At 44.3% G+C, this 18,799-nt stretch overlaps 2 protein-coding genes across 5 annotated transcripts in view; both read left to right on the top strand.

Annotated features, from left to right (window-relative positions):
• The window catches only part of CPEB4 (cytoplasmic polyadenylation element binding protein 4), a 39,266-nt gene extending 34,544 nt beyond the window's left edge, over nucleotides 1-4,722 (top strand). For all 4 annotated transcript variants that reach the window (XM_062502115.1, XM_062502117.1, XM_062502114.1 and 1 more), the window contains one exon: nucleotides 318-4,722. In XM_062502115.1, the coding sequence (XP_062358099.1) occupies nucleotides 318-545 (228 nt within the window). In that variant the 3' untranslated portion in view covers nucleotides 546-4,722. The remainder of the gene's footprint in view (nucleotides 1-317) is intronic.
• Nucleotides 4,723-12,783: 8,061 nt separating this feature from the next.
• On the top strand, nucleotides 12,784-18,540 carry C14H5orf47 (chromosome 14 C5orf47 homolog). The gene is made up of 5 exons (XM_062502294.1): nucleotides 12,784-13,027; nucleotides 13,622-13,710; nucleotides 15,128-15,230; nucleotides 17,362-17,408; nucleotides 17,790-18,540. Exons 1-5 carry the CDS (start codon nucleotides 12,784-12,786, stop codon nucleotides 17,814-17,816), a joined length of 510 nt encoding a protein of 169 aa, XP_062358278.1. The 3' UTR covers nucleotides 17,817-18,540.
• The last annotated feature ends 259 nt before the right edge of the window (nucleotides 18,541-18,799 follow it).

The following is an 18,799-nucleotide window of genomic DNA, read 5'->3' as shown; positions in this document are numbered from 1 at the left end:
TGGGCATCAAAAATAACTCCCATAATTATCCAGGGTTTTGGTGTCAGTCAGTAGGTTGTTTGAGGCTTTCTGTACATCAGTGACATCGGGTGTGAGCCTGATGGTCAGCACTGATTTCTGGGGCTTTTCTCAAGGATCACGGAGAGCGCAGAACTGGAATTTTGCGATGCTCAGCAGCCCCAGTCAGGTCTTACCGGGGGGAAATCCCACAGGCAGCATTCCCCAGTGCACAGCTGCTGGCTGCCCTGCTGACACAGGGCTGTGGAAGGAAGGGTTTGCACTGCACAATGACCGACTGTCTCGTTCTGTGGCCGCAGGTGGAAGTTAAGCCATATGTCCTGGACGATCAGCTGTGTGACGAGTGTCAGGGCGCCCGCTGCGGCGGGAAGTTCGCCCCGTTCTTCTGTGCTAACGTGACGTGTCTGCAGTATTACTGTGAATATTGCTGGGCTGCTATCCACTCCCGTGCCGGCAGGGAATTCCACAAGCCCCTGGTGAAGGAGGGAGGGGACCGCCCGAGACATATTTCATTCCGCTGGAACTAAAGGATCGCTCATTTGCAGGCCTCCAATTAAGTGCACTCTTCTGTTCTCCCGACTGCCCTCCCCACCCTGCCCCTCACTCACAGCATGTCCTTTTGTAGTAGTCTGTAATTTAACAATAGTCTAACGAAAGAATGACCTATAATGGGTATTTTATAGAATCTTGTCATTGAAAACTGTATTGGGAACTCCTTTTCGTATCGATAACATGTTGCGTTCTCTTGTCCTTACTACCGAGAGAGAACACTTAATTTCCTGCAACGTTTTCTTAGAGGAGAGAAAAATATTAAGAGAAGAGAATTGAAACAATAGAGTATTTTGGTTTTTTAATTAAATTATTGTTAATAAAGAACATAATAATACTTTTATTAAATAACCGTGTAACAATAACACTATCAGTCTGTTCTGACACTTTTCCCCCAGGGAAGCCTATTTTTGCCTCTTTTTTTTTTTTTTGTTTGTTTGTTTGTTTGTTTGGACTTTGAATTTTTCCAGCAACAGATGAAGTTAGCGTTTACCTACCAACAGGAAAGAGCATGTTTAAAGCAACAGAAATGCATGAGCAAAGTTGAAGCAGCACTATTAATAATGATGTTTTTTGTTTGTTGCTTTTTTTTTAAAAAAAAAACTCTTTTAAGGGTTTTGAGGCTGAGATTTTAGCTCGGTGTGTATCTGACCGTGCCTCTGGCTACCACCCACATCCAAATTACTAACGAGATAGGCAGAGCTTACTATATTTTCATCAAAATGATTACATTTTAAGAATTCCTGAATGTAAAAGTTGAGTAAAGTTACTACTGAGGGGGGAGTGCACTTTTTTCTTTCTTTAAGAGAACTCAATTGTCTGGTTACAGCCCTAGATATCCTACCAAAGCTAGAGTAATGACAATTAGTGAACTGGCATTTCCTCTCCCGAAGGATAAATATATAGATTTTATTTTTGATGGCTATATATAACTCTATATCCTAATATACTAACATTCATCAGGGGCCAGCCTTTGCTCTCCATTTTGACGTGAAAAAGTAGAAAACCTAAAGATACCTCAAGGATATCACTGATTTTTACTGGAATTTTGATATTCCATTGTGGCACACAACCTCCAATTGGCTGCTTATTGGTTTCCCATCTTGGCTGTAAAGTCACTTTTCGATCCCCTCAAATTTAGCTGTAACAGAAGGCATGAACCCAAGGAGTTTCCAAATCCTGCTTTGCACCGTTGGCCGAACTGTGTGCATGGCATGGTGCAAGTGTGCAGATGCCTTTCTTACTCTTCCTGTAGAAAGAATCCCAGCTCCGCTCCCAGCTCTTCAGAACTAATTGTGGGGAGATAAAGACCCGCAGGTGGAAGTGCCAACACCGCTAATTAACGCCGGCTTTATTGGAACTCAGAACCTTGAGAAGCACCGGCCGGGGACACTGAACCCAACGCTGACGAGTGGGTGCAGAGGGTTTAGTTTGAAACAGGTGAATGAAGGAGTAGTTCTGAAAATTTATTTTTAGTGTACTTTTGAACTAAATGCCCTGGCCAACTTCTCCACCAAGGATGTAGCAGTGTGCAAACAAAGTGATTCTGTGGCAATCTCTGCCCGGCCCCAGGGGCCTGGGACCACCTGAGAGTCTCCCAAACCAAAGATTTGCCCTGGCACTGCTTGGAAAAACATCTGCTCCCTTCAAAGCCCCCCTCATCCCTTTCCCCCAGCCCCCATTATCTTTATGAGAAGCAGTTTTTCTGTTCAATACAGGCTTTAATGAACTGATACCTTACCAAGTTCCAAAGGTCAAAATGGAGACATTTGCTGTCTATTAGTCAAGTATAGCAAGGGAGCTGCTTTTACTGAAATCCCTGAAAATATTGACAACAGTAATGCAAATGCAGAGTGCTCTTGTGTAGATTGTCAGGGACTTTTTTTTCTCTGAAGTACATAATTCTAGTTGGAATGTTCCTTTCATTTTTTTAGTGCTTGTAGGTGGCTTGGGGTGTGCTATTGTGCCGATCCTACCCAGCAAACAGGTGAGGTGGGTTTCCATTACAAGAAAATAACACTGTTTGAGAACTAGCTTTGAATAATAATTTTTTCCCTTTGTACATGACCTGCTGAATTTCGGTACAGTGTTTTTGTAGCTAACTTATTTTGTCATGCACATAATGTATATTTGTTATGCACTACTTTTGTATATCTTGTTTTTCCAACAGTGAGCATTTTTAGGCACACTTTTCACTGACGGGATATCTCTTTATGCAATACCTCAATTTTTCATATTGCAAAGAGTAGCTTTTTGTACTTTTATTACTGAGAGATCTTCATATACTTCATTTTTTAATATAAATAATTTTAATAAATTTTATTTTCTTATATTCTGCTTTTTATACATTTCAGTGCTCTGCATACATTTTGAATTATGGATGTTGTGCACTGGCAATGCTATTTTAGAATCTGCAGAGAAAAGAAAGCATGTTGCTTAAACATCTTAGCCCAGCACCAGGTATTTGGTGTACATATAATTTAAGAAATAGTATATGTAAAGTTGAGAATTAAAGAAGAAAAAAGCATGAGAGTGACAAATGACACTTGTCTTTAGACCCATGAAATTTAAATGCATAAATATAGTGTAGAAATTTAAAAGTCAAGAACCATCAAAATTGTCTACCGCTTCTTACTGAGTTTTTAAAAATTATACACAAATGCAGACGTTTTTGGTGAATGTTTAGCCATTTTTATTATTAATAAAGAATCGATGTTAGGTGTTTGATGCAGAACCGTGTCTGCTCTTTTAAATTATATTTAAAGAATAAAAGAGAGCCTGCTAGGTGGCAGGCATGTAATGTTAGTATGCATGACTAATGTAAGAAATCGTTATTCTACTAATATTCACTTGTGATTGTGTGACAAGCGTGTTTACAGATCCTTTGGTTACACTTCGATTTACAGGGCATCAACAATTCTCTCTCCATTACTCTGTGCTTCAACAGTGCTGGCCAAGCCTCTGATTGCACGGGGCTCTTTGGGGTTACCGTGTAGCCCCAGGCTCATCAAGGTGTAATTAGCCACCGGTGGGGGGGTGTCATTAATGAGCAGCCGCGTTCCCGGGGGGAGTGGCACAGTAATTCCATGGTTATTTTTGCAATGTAAAATAAAGTGTTTCTGATTATTTTATATGTAAAGGAACCCCACTGCCCCGTGCTTTTTTGGTATAGTCTCTACTTCTCCATACACAGACCTCTGCAGAATGCAAATTTCAACCTTGCAGTGACTGAATTTAGCGTTTTATAAGGATGCTGTTGGAAAGACTTGATAATTCACCCCTTGTGTTTTTGAAGAGTTCAAACCTTCTGTTCAAAGGTGATTTAAAACTTGAATGTGATGAATTGTGGCAAGTTAACTTCAAGTTATGTGCAATACCTATTTCAGACTTCTGGAAGATCTTTGCAGTGTAATTCTTTGTTTTTAATTGCAGACATTTAAAAATGTCATTTTCTACTGTTCTAGTAAATCCTCTTTCTTGCTGGTGTTTCTAAAGAAAAGAATCAGAAATCAATCTTTCTACTAATGTAAATTTGAGATTATTTTTAAAAAAAAATGGAATAAAACGTTTTGGTCATTTGCTTTATTTTATTATCTTATTTTAAAGCTACTGTGATAGCATTGTAAGAATTGGGACAATATTGTATTCAACTGTTTTATTTTTTATATTTTTAAATTTTAAAGTATAATTAGTTTTTATAATTTTCATCAGATTTTTTTGTTATATTTTTTGGAAGTGAAACTTTTAGCAAGTGGGTGTCTAGTTTTTACTAATCCCTAATATGTTTTTCCCCCAATGTATTGCTCATATTATCAGAAGGAAAAGTTATTTAAGTATGTCAGTTAATTGTACTACTTGGCTGAATTTCCATATAGTTTTTACTGTGTATGGGGAGGTTGTAGTATTTATTATAGCATTTTAAATAAGGGTAATTCATTTTTTATTAAAGTCATTTTCACGTTTAAGTTCATATTTTTGTATGTTCTACTCTAAGTTATATAACACAAGTTACTTTTTTTAAAGAGTTCATTTGTTGAAGTGCTAGTGAAAATTAATGTTATTAAATAGTTTGCAAATGACTATTTATACCAGTATGCATATAATTTTTAAATATTTGTAATGTGAGATGTTGAATGAATAAAACTTTTAACTCAATGTTTCTCCTTAACCTTTTTATTTTGAGTTTCCCATAGGAACTCATTCCCCCCGAAGCTCGTGGGGCTTGGGGAGGGGATTTTGTTGGGCTGTGTGTGGTGAAAAGGGAAAGTTCTGCTGCCCTGTTCTGGTCACAAATGCAGCAAAGGTTCCTTGGGGAGGTGAAGATGCAGCAGGTGAGGAGAGAACCACTGAGGCACAGGTAACCCCACAATGGTTCGGGCTGGAAGGGACCTTAAAAATCAGCCGGTGCCACCCCCTGCCGTGGCCAGGGACACTGCCAGGGGTCCAGGGGCAGCCACAGCCAGGGCTTCACCACCCTCACAGGGTGGAATTTCTTCCCAAAATCCCACCTAAAGCTGCTCTGTGACAGAGTGAAGCCATCCCCCGTGTCCTGTCACTGCAGCCCTTGTGAAGGGTCTCTCCCCATCTCTCCTTTGGCTACTGGAAGGCCGCAGTTGGGTCAACCAAATCCTTCTCTTTTCCAGACTGAGCAATCCCAGCTCCTTCAGCCAGAGAGAGACCAGTCAGAGACCACCGTGCAGTGGGACACAGAGGGAGCCAGAGCAAGGCAGGGACAGCCAAGGAATCCTCTTTAATTGTCTCACTTGTGATCTGACAGTAACAGAGGGAAGGCATCTGACCTCTTAGAGAACTTGCTTGTTTCAGCCTTTAATTTAAAATACCTTTAAGTCTCGTGAAGTGTTGCTACCTTACAGATCTGCTCTTCCAGGGCTGTTCAGCAGGTGCTTAAGGAATCCCAGAGTTGTGCCGCTCATGTGCTAATCTCGAGTGCCATCACTGAAGGAATTGTGGTGCAAATGCTCAGTGGATGGTGAGTCTCATTCCTTTGTGTGGGTGCTCCGGAAAAGCAGATCCTGCAGCTCTGATGGGATTAGTTCTGCCGGTGCTGATCACTTCCCTGGCTTTTGCCTCCACCTGGTGCACTTGGAGCAGCTCCTGCCTTTGGGAATTGGTTTTTAACAGGAATGCCAAGCTTTGCTGGCGGTTCCATGCAGACATTCCCAGCTCCCTTCCCTTTCTGTTTGAACAGAAAGCTGGGATGCCTGAGATCAAGAGTGGCTGGGGGTGCATTGTCTGCCCAGTGAGGCAGGAACTCCTCGGTGCTCAGTGCCAGCCAGGCAGCACCAGACATCCTTGGCCAGTTCCAGCCTGTGACTTGGCTGGGAAACTTTATCCCTCTGTTCCCTGCACTGGGATCGTTGGGAAATAGCCACAGTTGTTGACATTGTTGTCAAGTGCAAATGGGCTTTTACACAACATGTGCTTACAGTTCATGTTTTTTCACAAGGGTGACAGACTTGAAATCTGGTCCTGGAGTATGGAAGGTTTAAGGCTTTGGATGGTGGAATCAGCAATGTCCTTCACAAACAGGGCGCTCCCTGCCTGACTCCAATTCCAAGTCCTGCAAACTCAGAGAGTTTCTCAGGATCCAAATTCTGATTTACACTTGGGGATTACAATGTATATTCATTCTAAAATTCTTCTATTCTGAAGATTGCAGAAGACTTGGTCAATGTGTAAGTTTTCTTACTAGGCAGAGTCTAAAACACTGGAATCAATAAGAGGAAAGGTCTGGAAACTCCAGAGAATCACTGTTGGGAGGGATGGACTGATTGTGAATTGCTGGGAAGTTTCTTAGGCAGATGACACAACAAATCCATTTTGGGTTTCACTTTGCACTGGAGCTGTAAATGCTACAGGCAGACTCCAGAAGATGGAGGGAAGCCCTGCTGGGTGGAATTCCAGAATTCCCACCGCATATGAATCCCAGCTTTTTCCTTCCAGCAGGAGCAGCCCCCCCATCACAGCCCCCGGGGGCTCTCTTGCACTGACCGAGCTGCCTAATTCCAGGCCCGGTGCAGGAGGTGGATGGAACAAATCTCCCCCGGTTTAAGGCTGAGCTGATCTCCAGGACGGGCTCTGAGCTGTCAGGTTGTTGTGGGACACTTTCTCCTCGATCCTGACTCTCCAGCTGCGGCTCCAGGGAATCTGGGACGAGTCACAGCCTCGGAAAGGGGAGCTGAGGAGAAATGCTGCCATCCCTTCCTCTGTGTGAAACAAGCTGATTCAGTTTGTCAGAGTGAAAAACAGCTTGTGGGATAAGAATATCCTCGCAGCTGTCTGTGCACTCAGAGGAACTGAAGGGGGTGAATTAGTGCTCTGAATACATCACTGAAAGTCTTCCTGCATCCCCATGCTCTGATTGATGCCATCACGTATCACCTGTTTTCATGGCACAGGAACTATAATTTCCTGATTTCTTGTAGGGCTTGTCAGAGAGACAATTTGATACTAAATGCTGATTTATTTGCATCTCTCCCTGAGGGAAGCTGCCTCGGTCACTTTGTTTATGGAGCGTGGGAGACTGTGTTCTGCTAAGGTTCCTCTATGAAATCTGCTGGTCCAAAGTTCTCGGTCCTCCTGGTATACATAAAATATAGAGATGTATTAATTCAGTATTTGATTGCATTTTTCCTCCTGAAATTTAATTCTGATGGGTCATGAAAGCCGACATTAAATTCTCTGAGCATAGCACAGTTTAAGGATGACTTTAATGTGAGGACACATTTCTGGGTTTGTATTATTCTTAATGTTTAAAATTAATGTCATTTATTATTCTCAGCTGTGGGGTATTTTTTTATCCCAAAACTAGGAGTTGCTTTGCTTTTCATAGGAGTGAAGAACGTTGGTTTTAAATGGCAGAGTGATGGGTAGATGCAGTGGACACACACTGTGTGCCTCAGTAACTCAGACCAGATCTGAAATCCGTGGAAGAAGAGCAATGCATTTCATCTCTGCCAGCCTTCTCCAACCTAAGGCTTAAAAAAAAAATGTTTGCTCGGTATAAATCACCATCTGACATCACTGCTGACTCACAGACCAGGATCAGTTTGCTGAGGGATTGTTCAGGCCTTGCTGTGCATTAAGTTGTCACTTTGGCCAAGTGTCACTTTGCAAGGCAGTGCTTGTGGCTTTAAGCTGATGACCAGTGCTAGGCTGGGTTGGGAGCACAAACCAGCTCATGCCAAGTGTTTGTGGGTTTAACTGAGACTCCTTAAGTTTCTGAGGCATTCTCCTAGAAGCAGCAGCAGCAGCCCCCAGCTCTGCTGCAGTGGGCCAGCTGTGCATGGACAGATGCTGCTCTGTACACACTGGCAAAATCAGCCCAGCTCTTCAGTCAGTGAAAAGGGGATTTGCTCAAGAGTTGCTTGTACAGGGGATGTCTGTGGAGGAGTATGAGGGCAGAACAAAGCAGTGACTGCTTCCATTTTCTCTGTAGAGGGAGCAATCCATGGAGATAGAGCCCTGCTCTGCTCCTCTCCTGGCAGCATGCTGATGTCTCTGGGGGAGGAAGGGAGGAGGGAATGCTCAGTGCCATTGCAGGGTGGCCTTGCTGCTGAGAATCCCAGAACCTTTTGGGCTGGAAAAGACCTCAGAGTCCATCAAGTCCAAGCTGTGCCCCAGCCCACAGCACTGAGTGCCACCTCCAGGCATTCCTTGGACACCTCCAGGGAAAGGCACTCCTGCAGCCAGGTGTGGTGGTGGTCACACTTTGGCCTGGCGTCCTGCTGGATCTCAGAGAAGTAAGAAATGGAGAGCTTTTTGTGCCTGGTTTTGGGTTATCTACATTAATGCTGAATCTGGGGCTGATTTAGTGATTTTTGCATTGTACATCCTGCACGAGCCAGGATTCTTTCAGTATCTGGAGGGTTATGGCAGGTAGGGCTGAACTTCCTCAGCTGTGTGTTCTCTCAGGATCTTAACTGCACATTTCCCTGAATAGGAGACTTTTTAATATCACAGTCTCTGCAGCCTAATCCTTGGTAAAGTTTCCCTGTCTCTGATTTGGAAACAAATACCGATAACTTGCACATTTAGTTAATTTTTCATTTAGAAAATGAAATCAGAGCAAGTGAAGTCCTCATCTGATTTCTGCTTCATTCACTTGACTACCAGCCTTTCCTGGATATCAGGCTGTGTCGTTCTGGTGTAATCTCAGGGCTCATTTTGTCTCCTTGAGTTTTCCACATAGTTTTATTTGCAATAGGCAGTCTGTTGAAATGCTGTAACACAAAGTTCTGCTAAGCCAGGGGGTTTGATCTCCTTGACATGGGTTTTGTTGTAAAGCCTATGGATCTTCTTGGTGATTTGGAAATCTCTCCAGGGGAGGCTCAGCCTTTTCTGTAACACACTTTATAGTCTGCTAAATATTTTTATGCACAGCATGAAGAGATGGGAGAACTGGCTTGGTGTGGTGTGGAGGAAGAGATTCCCATGTGTGTGGTTTGTAAAGCTGTGGGAGCTGTGCAGGTTCACTGCTGTGAAATGCAGGTGCTGTCCCTTTATCTGCTGCCCCATTACTGCTCACACTGTTAACTGAGAGCCAGACTAAATGATGAAATTTTACAAGCAAGAAGAAGCTGAAGGCAAACTCATTGATTTGACTTAGCAGAAGTTGTGACTTTTGTTTTTATTATGATTCCTGGTTACACTAATAAATGGTCCCCAGTGTCTTTTGTGCAGTAACCACATACTAATGAAATCCCTCATTCCAGTGACTTATTATATATTCTATGAAAACGAGGGTGATAGAGTAATTGTTTGTGCTACTACTGAGGGTGTCATTAACAAGGTTTGAATGTAGCTGTTGTCAGAATGAGCACAGACTCCTTCTTCAGATGTATTCACCCTTTGCAGTTGATCAAGATAATGTTACAGTTAGTGAGCAATGGCCTTGCCTGAGTTATGTTGAATTTTAGGTTAAGTTTAGGTGAGATGTACAGAAGAAATTTCTCCCTGTGAGGGTGGTGAGGCGCTGGCACAGGGTGCCCAGAGAAGCTGTGGCTGCCCCTGAATCCCTGGAAGTGTCCAAGGCCAGGGTGGACATTGGGACTTGGAGCCACCTGGGATGGTGGAAGGTGTCCCAGGCAGGGCAAGAATGAGATGATCTTTAATGTCCCTCAAACCCATTCTGTGATTCCATGAATTCTATGGAATCATGTGAGTACTCTCCACTGCAAAGAGTGCTCAGAGAAACCCAAATCTCCACCAGCAGCAGAAGGGTTTTTTTAGGGAATCACTGACTATGCATGCAGCAGTGTCCCAAAGGCTCCTTCCTTCTTTCTCCTTGGCACCAGCTGTAGGCATCAAAAACTGCCTCATTTTAAAAGGACTGTCAGGGCTCATGAAGGATGACACATCCTTGGCCAGAGCAAAACTGAAACAATGGAATTCAGGAACAAGTCATGAGATGGAGGAGCTGCCTTTGGAGCACAAAGCAAACACACCATGAGGTGCAGGCTGAAAGCTGGAATCTGGGCTATTTTTAACCGGACAGTTACAGCTGTGGTGAAAAGCTGAGATGTTTGCTCAGAGCGATTGATACAGAGATAGTGGCCAGCTGGTAGTCAGTTCACACATGTAGAAAGGTGGGTGAAGAGCAGTGTGCAGCTAAAATAGCTGAACTTGACAGATCTGCAGAGAGATTTTAGGTGGCTTTGATTTTTCTGAGTAGCAGCAGATCCTAAAAAGGATCTGAGCTGAATTTGCATTGGAGATCAAAGTGCTGGCAATGTGCTGTTGGGAAAGTGGACAAAACGCGCCCCACGAGGTCTGTGTGTTTGCACTAGCAGGGTGGAAGCATTTCTGTGAGTACAGGTGCTGAGAAACCACTGCCTTGGCAGCCGTGGTGCCCCGAGGAGGCCGGAGGAAGGAAGCAGCTGCCAGCTGGCACAGACAGCTCCTGCCCTGGCAGATAGAGCAGCGAGTGTTCCTGCACAATGCGGAGACAGTCATGGAATGAACGCGGGGCTCTTTAGGTTTATGTGTGAGGTTTCACTGGGGGTTTGTGGTGGCAGCATTGCAGCTAAAGAAGGGATTTCTTTACCAGGGCTTTGCGATGGATGGACCTGGGGATGTTCGTAGGCCAGTTTTTAACGGAGCTTTTGGGTTTAATATCCCAAACTGAACTCGGTGGTTGCTGCCTCACTGGTACAGTTGGTTAGTGCAGGTTTTGACAGAGGAGGAGGGAGTTTGGGTTTGTGGAAGAGTGGAATTGAGAGCTGTAGAATCACAGAATATCCTGAGTGGAAGGGACCCACAAGGGTCATTGATCTAGCTCCTGGCCTTGCCAACAATCCCAGCCTGGGCATCCTTGGGAGAGGTGTCCAAGCTCTCCCGGAGCTCTCCATGGGCAGCCTCGGGGCTGTGCCCATTCCCTGGGGAGAGCCTGGGTAGTGCCCAGCACCCTCTGGGTAAGGGAAGAACCTTTCCCTGATATAGGAGGTCACAGCTGATCTCAAGGCTCCCGACTCGGTGGTTGTATCACACCTACAACCTCCTTTTTTAGTCCCTTTGGAACCAGCAGGAGATGCCCTTTTATAACGGGGAAACAACCAATTACTCTGGCTAGCTGTTCCTCTGCGCGAGTTGTTCCTCCTCGTTGGCAGCTGCACAGCCGCCGTGCCTTTCCCCGGCGGTGCGTACAAGAGCCGGCGATCCGGGCATGCCTGGCAGGCCCCGGGGGCAGCGCGGGTTCCGCGGCTGCGGCCGCCACCTGGCGGGGCCCGCCCGCACTGCGCGGGAACCGCTGAGGGGAGAGCGGCTCCGGCAGCGCCGAGTGCGGCCTGCGCCCCATCGCAGCGCCCGGTGCCACCTCCAGGGATGGGCATCCAAACCTCCCTGGGCACTTCCAGTGCCCGAGCGCCCTTTCCATGGAGGAATTCCTGCTGATGTCCACTCTGGCGCAGCCTGAGGCCGTTCCCTCTCCTCCTGGCTGTCCCCTCCTGTCAGAGCCACCAGGTCCCCCCGAGCCTCCTTTTCTCCAGGCTGAGCCCCTTCCCCAGCTCCCTCAGCTGCTCCAGACCCTCCCCAGCTCTGTTCCCTTCTCTGGACACACGCAGGGACCTTCAGCCTCCTCAAAGCCAGGGGAACGGCCACAATTTGCTTCATGGTCTGTTTGCATCTATTCCAGAGGGCAACACCATTCATGCTGCCAGTGCTGCTGAAACAATTAGGAAAAATAGGTATTTTCATAGAATTTATTATTTCTAATTTGCAGCCCTGTGCAAACTGGACTCTGGGAAGTAATCTGGAGCAGTATTTTGGTGAGAAAGAAAACATCAGTGGGACTTGATGTAAATTCTTCCCAGTCAAGGTGGTGATGCCCTGGTACAGGGTGCCCAGAGCAGCTGTGGCTGCCCCTGGATCCCTGGCAGTGTCCAAGGCCAGGCTGGAGCATCCTGGGACAGTGGAAGGTGTCCCTGCCCATGGCAGGGGTGGCACTGGGTGGTGTTTAAGGTCTCTTCCAAACCATTCCATGATTCTATGACTTGAGCTCTTCAGTGGTTTGAGGATGCCACTTGTCACTGTCCATATCCACCAAACCCATGGCTGCAATGGGACACGCCTCAGCCGAGCACCTGCATGGGCCGGACCGACCCTGCCAGGCATTCTGTCAGTGTCACACGTGTTGCTGCCTGAAGGACAAAACAGGTATTTGATGCTTCATTATTGTTCAGCATGTGGCTGGAGCGGGTGCACTGTTTGGAGGGGAAATCCTTGCACTGCAGCAAAGGGATGCCAGCGGTTCTCCTGGTGTGGAGACAAACATGACATCAAACTACCTTTAGTCCAGAGTCCCCTTATCACTGCTACAAACAGATCAATAACTTGCATGAAATGTATCAATACGTGCCTTCGGGCAGCAGCAATGTGTGCTAAACTCTAGCGCTGGCCCAGGGACAGGGGGACAATGCAGCCCCTCAGTGCCTGGCTCTGCTCCTCAAGTCCCGGCTCCCCTCACCGAGCCCCGGCTGCCCTCAGTCCCCGGCTCCACTCACTGCCCGACTCCACTCACCGAACCCCGGCTCCTCTCATTCTCTGGCTCCCCTCACCGACCCCTCGCTGCCCCCTCAGTCCCGGCTGCTGTCACAGCCCTGGGCTCCTTTCACTGAGCTCTTCCCCGGTTCCCCTCAGCCCCCGTTCCCCCCACCGACCCTCGTTTCTCCTCACAGAGCCCCAGTCCCGGTTCCCCTCATGCCCGCGGCCCCGCCGCAGAAGGAGCGCGGCCTCCGCGCCTGCCTGCCCGTGCCGCTGGTGTACGTGAACAGCTTCGGCTCGCACCGCTGCGGCCCCGTGATCCGCCTGGGCCGGGGCTGGCGGCGGAGCCCCCCGGGCCGGGCCGGGGCCCCCAGGGCCGCCCCGGAGCCGCGGGCCGGGCCCAGCCCCAGCCCCGGGCCGGGCGGCAGCGAGAGGCGAGGCCGGAGCCGCACCAGCAGCGGTACGTGAGAGCCCGGGACAGCCCCCGTGTGTCGGGTTCTCTGAGGGCTGGGGGTGGCTCAAGTGTGGCTTAATTGTGTGTACCAGGAATAGCGGGGCCAGCAAAACCCGGCGGGGTGCTTCTTGCCCTGTTCTGGGCACTGGTGAGGTCACGTCTCGATTGCTGTGTACAGCTCTGGCGAAGAGAGGGAATTCAAAGCTCCCAGAAGCCTGCTGTCTAATGTGTCAGTGCTGTGTAGTTTTGAAATCTGCTTTGTGGTGTTTGAGAGACGCTCGCTGGCCCCAGGTTACAATGGAGTAAAGAAGAAGGGGACAAGCTGCAGGATGTAAGGGTTGATACCCTATAAGAAGATCAGAAATAAGGATCCCTCTGGTATCATAGAGTGGTTTGGATTGAGAGGGACCTTAAAGTTCCATCCCCTTCCTAGGGACACCTTCCATTAGACCAGGCTGTTCAGAACTCCATCCAACCTGTCTTGGATGCTTCCAGGAATGGGGCAGCCACAGCTTCTCTGGGCAACCTGTGGCAGCAGTCAGCATCTTTCTTAGGAACACATTGTAAATACTCAAAAAGTGCTTTCTAAACTCTTTCCAGGTGACCCTCAGGAGGCTAAGGCTGACACCTTTGACTTTCCCATCCCTTCAAGAAATGCTGATAAAGTCATTAAACGAAAGAAGAAAAAGGTATAAAGTGTGGCAGCTCAATTAGCTGCCTTGGCATTTGAGAAAGCTGTTTGTTCACTGTGTGTGTGAGAGCATGAGGGAGATTAAAAGATGGAATTGGTAGCCTGTTACTGAAAACCTTACTTACAGAAAAGAAAAAATGGTATTATCTTCCCTCTCTGGAGGCTTTAAAATTCTGGCTCTTATTCAATAAAGCACTTAAGTGCGTGCTTACCTTGAAAAATGAGAGTATGCTGTTGATTTAAAGCCTGTACTGAAATGCTTTGCTGGACTGGGGCCAGGGTGCAGCACACCTTGGGGGTGAAACCCAGCAGGAAAAAGCTCTGCAGCTCCTCTTCCTCTCATGTTTTAAACAAAGAAATCCCACGGGTTACAAATAAGTGAAGGCAGGAACCCGAGCTATTAACGCCATCCTTGGAGCAATGCAGAATTACTTTCTGCTTCACAAATGTTTTTCTGTTCCTTCTCAGTAGTTCGACAAATGCTTGAAATTTTAAGAGGGACATTTGTTAAGCAGTAACTCATTATGAGATTCTGTAATGTGTGAAGTACAAGTAATCAGCTGGACTAGAACAGAATCCTGTCATAGACACTTGATTTAGAAACATTTAACATTTTGCTACCAAGTGCAGAGGAACAGCTAATAACATCCTGGAGTATGGCTCTCCTGGTGCATTGAATAGTCTTCAGAACCAATGAGGAATATATAGAATATTTTACCAATACATGTCCTCGAGAAACAAACCATCTTTAGATTTAAATAAGTTTCTCAGATGAGGTCCAGCAAAAGTCCAAACATCAGCGTGTCAACAGCCACTTCTGTTTGTTAGGCCACCTCTGCCTGAATGCAATTCCAATTTAATCTTTGCAATGCACAGGTTTGAAATGTGCCCGCTGTGGACAGAGCTTTATGCCCCTAAAATAAAGATGTTCAACATCTATAAAACAAATTAGTATGGATTTGATATGAAATAGGCAGGAGCATTGCTGGTCTTGAATCTGAGTTTGGGGCCTCAGTTATGCTGCTGCTGAGGGACCACATGGGAAACTTTTTTCTCCTGGAAAACTACATAATCTTCACACCCCCTGCCTCATTTTGGATGACTTTGAGGAGAGCTTAATGGCTCTACACTCATTTTCATGAGCTGTTCTTATCCTGAAGGGCACTTCTCAAGTCCTGGATAAACACAAGAGTTGTAGGCAAGAAAGGAGATGGAGATCTCATGTGAAAAATAATGGAGGAATTTAGTATTTCTGGCTTTTAAATCTTCCATATATCACACATATTTATCCCTTCTTTCCCAGTTCCCAGCAAAAAAAACCCAGCTGGACTTCATGGCCATTGTGGGGAATTCAAAGTTCTGTTCTGTAGATGTTTTAATGCAAACTTTTTATATGCTTCACGTTTTATTTTCAGTCCAAAGTCTGGCACAAGGTCTGGAAAGTGATTTCAAAAATGCTTGAGGAAAATGAAAGGTTCAGAAGCCGACTGTTGTCCTGCAGCCAGTTTGATGGAGAAGGTAGGAAATGAAGTGATCATGTTTTATTTTACTGGGGAAAACAAATTATTAATACAAATGAGGGTCCCAAGTTTTAAGGTCCATTCAGCTGTTTTTTTTTGGTTAGTAGGTTTTACAACTCACAAATGGAATTCATTCTGTGCTTTAGGCACTCCCAGCTTTTTTGGAAAAAACCCTTTTGTTTCATGGAGGCTCTTGTATGTGTTAATTTGGAGGAAGGATGGTGGAAGTGCTTGCTGCAGCCTGACATTAAAGACGTGCACATAAAACATCTGCAAGTTTTTCTGAACATGTGAAATACATAATTAAACTTATTCACAGATGGGCCCAAGGCAGCAGTTGTATGAATAATAATTTATTTTTTCACGTAGGAAAATAGTGGTTGATTTCATACATACAATAAATAAATTAGATGCTCCCCAAAGGTTGCTGTAACACAATTTAACAAAACCATCGAACATGTTCTCACTCTGTGCCCTGAATGCAGCTCTTTCATTACTGGAAAATGACTTGGGAATTAAAACTGGTGCTCTGCATTCAGCCAATTTCAATTAGAGGCATTGTAGCTGCTGCACAATTTAAGATAATACAGTGTATGCTTACAAATGAAATTGGAATTTCTGACCTCACAGTTGGATGAATTATTAGGAAACATATACTAATCCATGAAGAGCTACCAGGCAAGTTAAAAAATGCCACTTTTACCCTCAGCCCCTTTTTTTTCCCTTGCATTGGTGCTGATGGAAGTTTTCCACATGGGGGCATGTTGGGATGTACCCCAAAGTGTGGGACCATTCCTGCCAGTGTTTTATTTTGTAAAATGTTGGATTAGATTTCCACACACATGACAAAATATTCCCTCAAAATACTCCCTCAAAAATCTTCTTCATGAGAACAAAAGAAATGCAATTCTGGTTCAGAACAGAAATCTCTAACCCCATGGATGTTATTGAATAGGAGAAGAAATTCCACTGAAATATGCTTCAATGACTTCTTCTGCAATTATTGTGCAAATATTCTGCATTGTGTGCAAAAACACTTCTTCTGTTGGCCTTAAACCCAATTCCTGATTAATTCTGGAATTATGACATTATATAATTATTCATTATGTGCTATTCATATTCAAGGCTCCATTGGCCTCTGTCATATTTCTGTGCTAAGAAATTCCAATCTAATAAATCTCTCCTCCCATGGAAACTGTTCTATGTGCTTTCTCCCACAGCTGAGATCATTGCAGAAATGTTTGTGCAAAGTTATTAATGTATATGTTGGACATGTATCTGTGTGTAAGACACAACATCCCCGGATGTGTAGGACAGAAGTTAAAAAAAAATCTTTCTGGATTTATGTTTGTTTGATTTCAAGAAAAAGAAGTGTCAAGAAAAATGGAGAAGTCTTTAATAGATTATTATATTTCAAGTCATTGTAAGAAAAAAAAAAAACCAAATCCTACTTTATGTATGATTTCCTGGGTGGATCTGCCATCTTACCATAATGGCTGCTTCTCTGTTTGTTAAGGATCACCATGTGCTGTTTAACCTTGCATTTATGGACAGGGCCTGTCCCCTTTTCAGCCACTCTTTTCTTTTAGAGAAAGAGCATTTTCTTTATATATCATTTCCAGTGACATGAAAAACCTCACCAACCAATCAATCCCTCCTTTTCCCCTCTTATTCTATCCTTAATTGTAATTTTTCCTTCTTTCCCAGGAGCTTTAACTGAGAATTTTCTATTAAGCCCTGTTTCAGTGAAAACCATCAGTTCTAATACCTTCTTTCTACTGAGCAGACTTTGCACAACATCAAATCTAGGAGATAAGTCTCCTGTTGATCTGAATTTTTCATTAATCAAGCAGCAAATGGAATAATTCTAGGAGATGTTTAGATAGGGATCAACAAGTCTGAATAAACTGGGTTCATTTTTATCTTTTTTTTTCCCTAGATTAATAAATGTGGAAAATTAATGCTTCATTTTATTGCCTCCACAAATGGGTTGTTTGGGGTTTTTTTGACAGAACAAAAATCTACTTGAAATTTAATGCTACCTATTTACTCCTTGGAATGTTACAATTAAGATTAGATTCCATGTGACTGCAAATGATGATTTTTCTCCACCTGATGTTCTCCTGCAGGTTCTGGCAGGATCCAGAGGTCACAGAATGAGGCATACCTGGACAGGGTATGTAGACAGTCCATTAAAGGCCAAAAAAACCCTAAAATAAGCAAACTAACAGTATCAAAAACACACACTAGTCTTGTTTAATATTATCATAAGTGCCAGTTATATTCTAAAGTATTGCTGACATTGAGCTCAAATTTTTTCAGGATTTCAGTGATTTGGGGAGCAGAGCAGCTCCATCCTCACGGGGAAGGTTCTGTGCTTTGCCGAGGCAAAGGGAGGAGGATTTTGCCTTCTTTTTGAGCTAAATCCTTCCCTGATGGTCTAAAGTACAGTCTGAAGAATCTGAACAGTTTTTATTTGCCCCATTTGATATAGAGAATTTTTTTTTATATTAATGGGAATGCACCAACTCACTTCTATCACTTTTTTTTTCTCTAGGATGAGTCCATCTTTGGCTGGGTGTAGCAAGAAAATAAAGGAAGATTCAGCCCCAAAGGAAATATAAGCAAAGTGAAAGCTTTTATTTTGATGTAGTTCTTCCTGGAGTCAGTGCAAGACTGCAAAGTGACTTCAGGGAACACAGGTTCTCTGTTGTTTGCTTGGTGTTTGTGCTTCTGCTGTTTAAGAGGTTTGTTTTTACAGTGGTTTAAACAGCTCTGTTGCAAGATATTTATCTCAAGCCATTAAGTCTGGTGTTTCACTGAGCTATTAGTTTTAGAAAGCTTTTTAATGAGCATAATATTGTGACAGTTTACTTGCAAAAGAAGAGATACACATTTACTGTTGTCTCTGCATTTATATATTTTATTTTTGTAGCTTGTCAGAATAATAAACACAAATTCAGTAAGGCAGTACTCCACACAAGACATAAACCCCTCTTTCCTTTTTTCCTGGTTTGCATAAATTTGACTTTATGATATTAAAATATTACACAATAACCCTCTCTGTTCTTTCATCCATTTATACATGAATCTCAGTGAGTATTTGGAATATGAAACCAGGTGAATGTTTTCTCTCTCCTCTTCATCCTGAGGCACATAATGGTACCATCACAATCAGGAGGTGTTGTTTATCTACCTGACTTCAATAACACAATATCATTTTCTTCTGTTCTGCAGCTTAATGCTTGAACCCTTGATTGACTGTTAAAGCCTTTTAAGCCAGCAAATTGTGTGAATGGAACATGAAAACTGCATAAAAATAGTTATGTATATGGGGTTCATCTCAGGAGTAAAACATTCACCTGTCACAATGAGATGTCCTGGCTTTCAATAAAAGGATTGTTTTCTCCTGCCATAATGTCTTGGTGTTTGCAGATATAATGACTGCAGTGTCAGTGCTGAGCTTTAATAACACACTGGTGATGATGTCATTAGGCAGCAAAGCACTTGGAAAGAAGGTTTCATCTCTGCTTTCTTCATGGTAAAACTGCAAGTGTGGAACTGGAA

This window comes from Cinclus cinclus, chromosome 14 (genome assembly GCF_963662255.1).
Source record: "Cinclus cinclus chromosome 14, bCinCin1.1, whole genome shotgun sequence".
Lineage (NCBI taxonomy): Eukaryota > Metazoa > Chordata > Aves > Passeriformes > Cinclidae > Cinclus > Cinclus cinclus.
Note: the sequence above shows the minus strand (reverse complement) of the source record. Positions and strands in the feature narration are given on the sequence as shown.

Excerpts from the sequence above, each read along its gene's own strand:
- C14H5orf47 (XM_062502294.1), top strand. The coding sequence starts at position 12,784 with ATGCCCGCGGCCCCGCCGCAGAAGGAGCGCGGCCTCCGCGCCTGCCTG. Across the intron at positions 15,231-17,361 it reads CAGCCAGTTTGATGGAGAAG|GTTCTGGCAGGATCCAGAGG; the intron begins GTAGGAAATGAA and ends GTTCTCCTGCAG. Across the intron at positions 17,409-17,789 it reads ATGAGGCATACCTGGACAGG|GATGAGTCCATCTTTGGCTG; the intron begins GTATGTAGACAG and ends TTTTTTCTCTAG.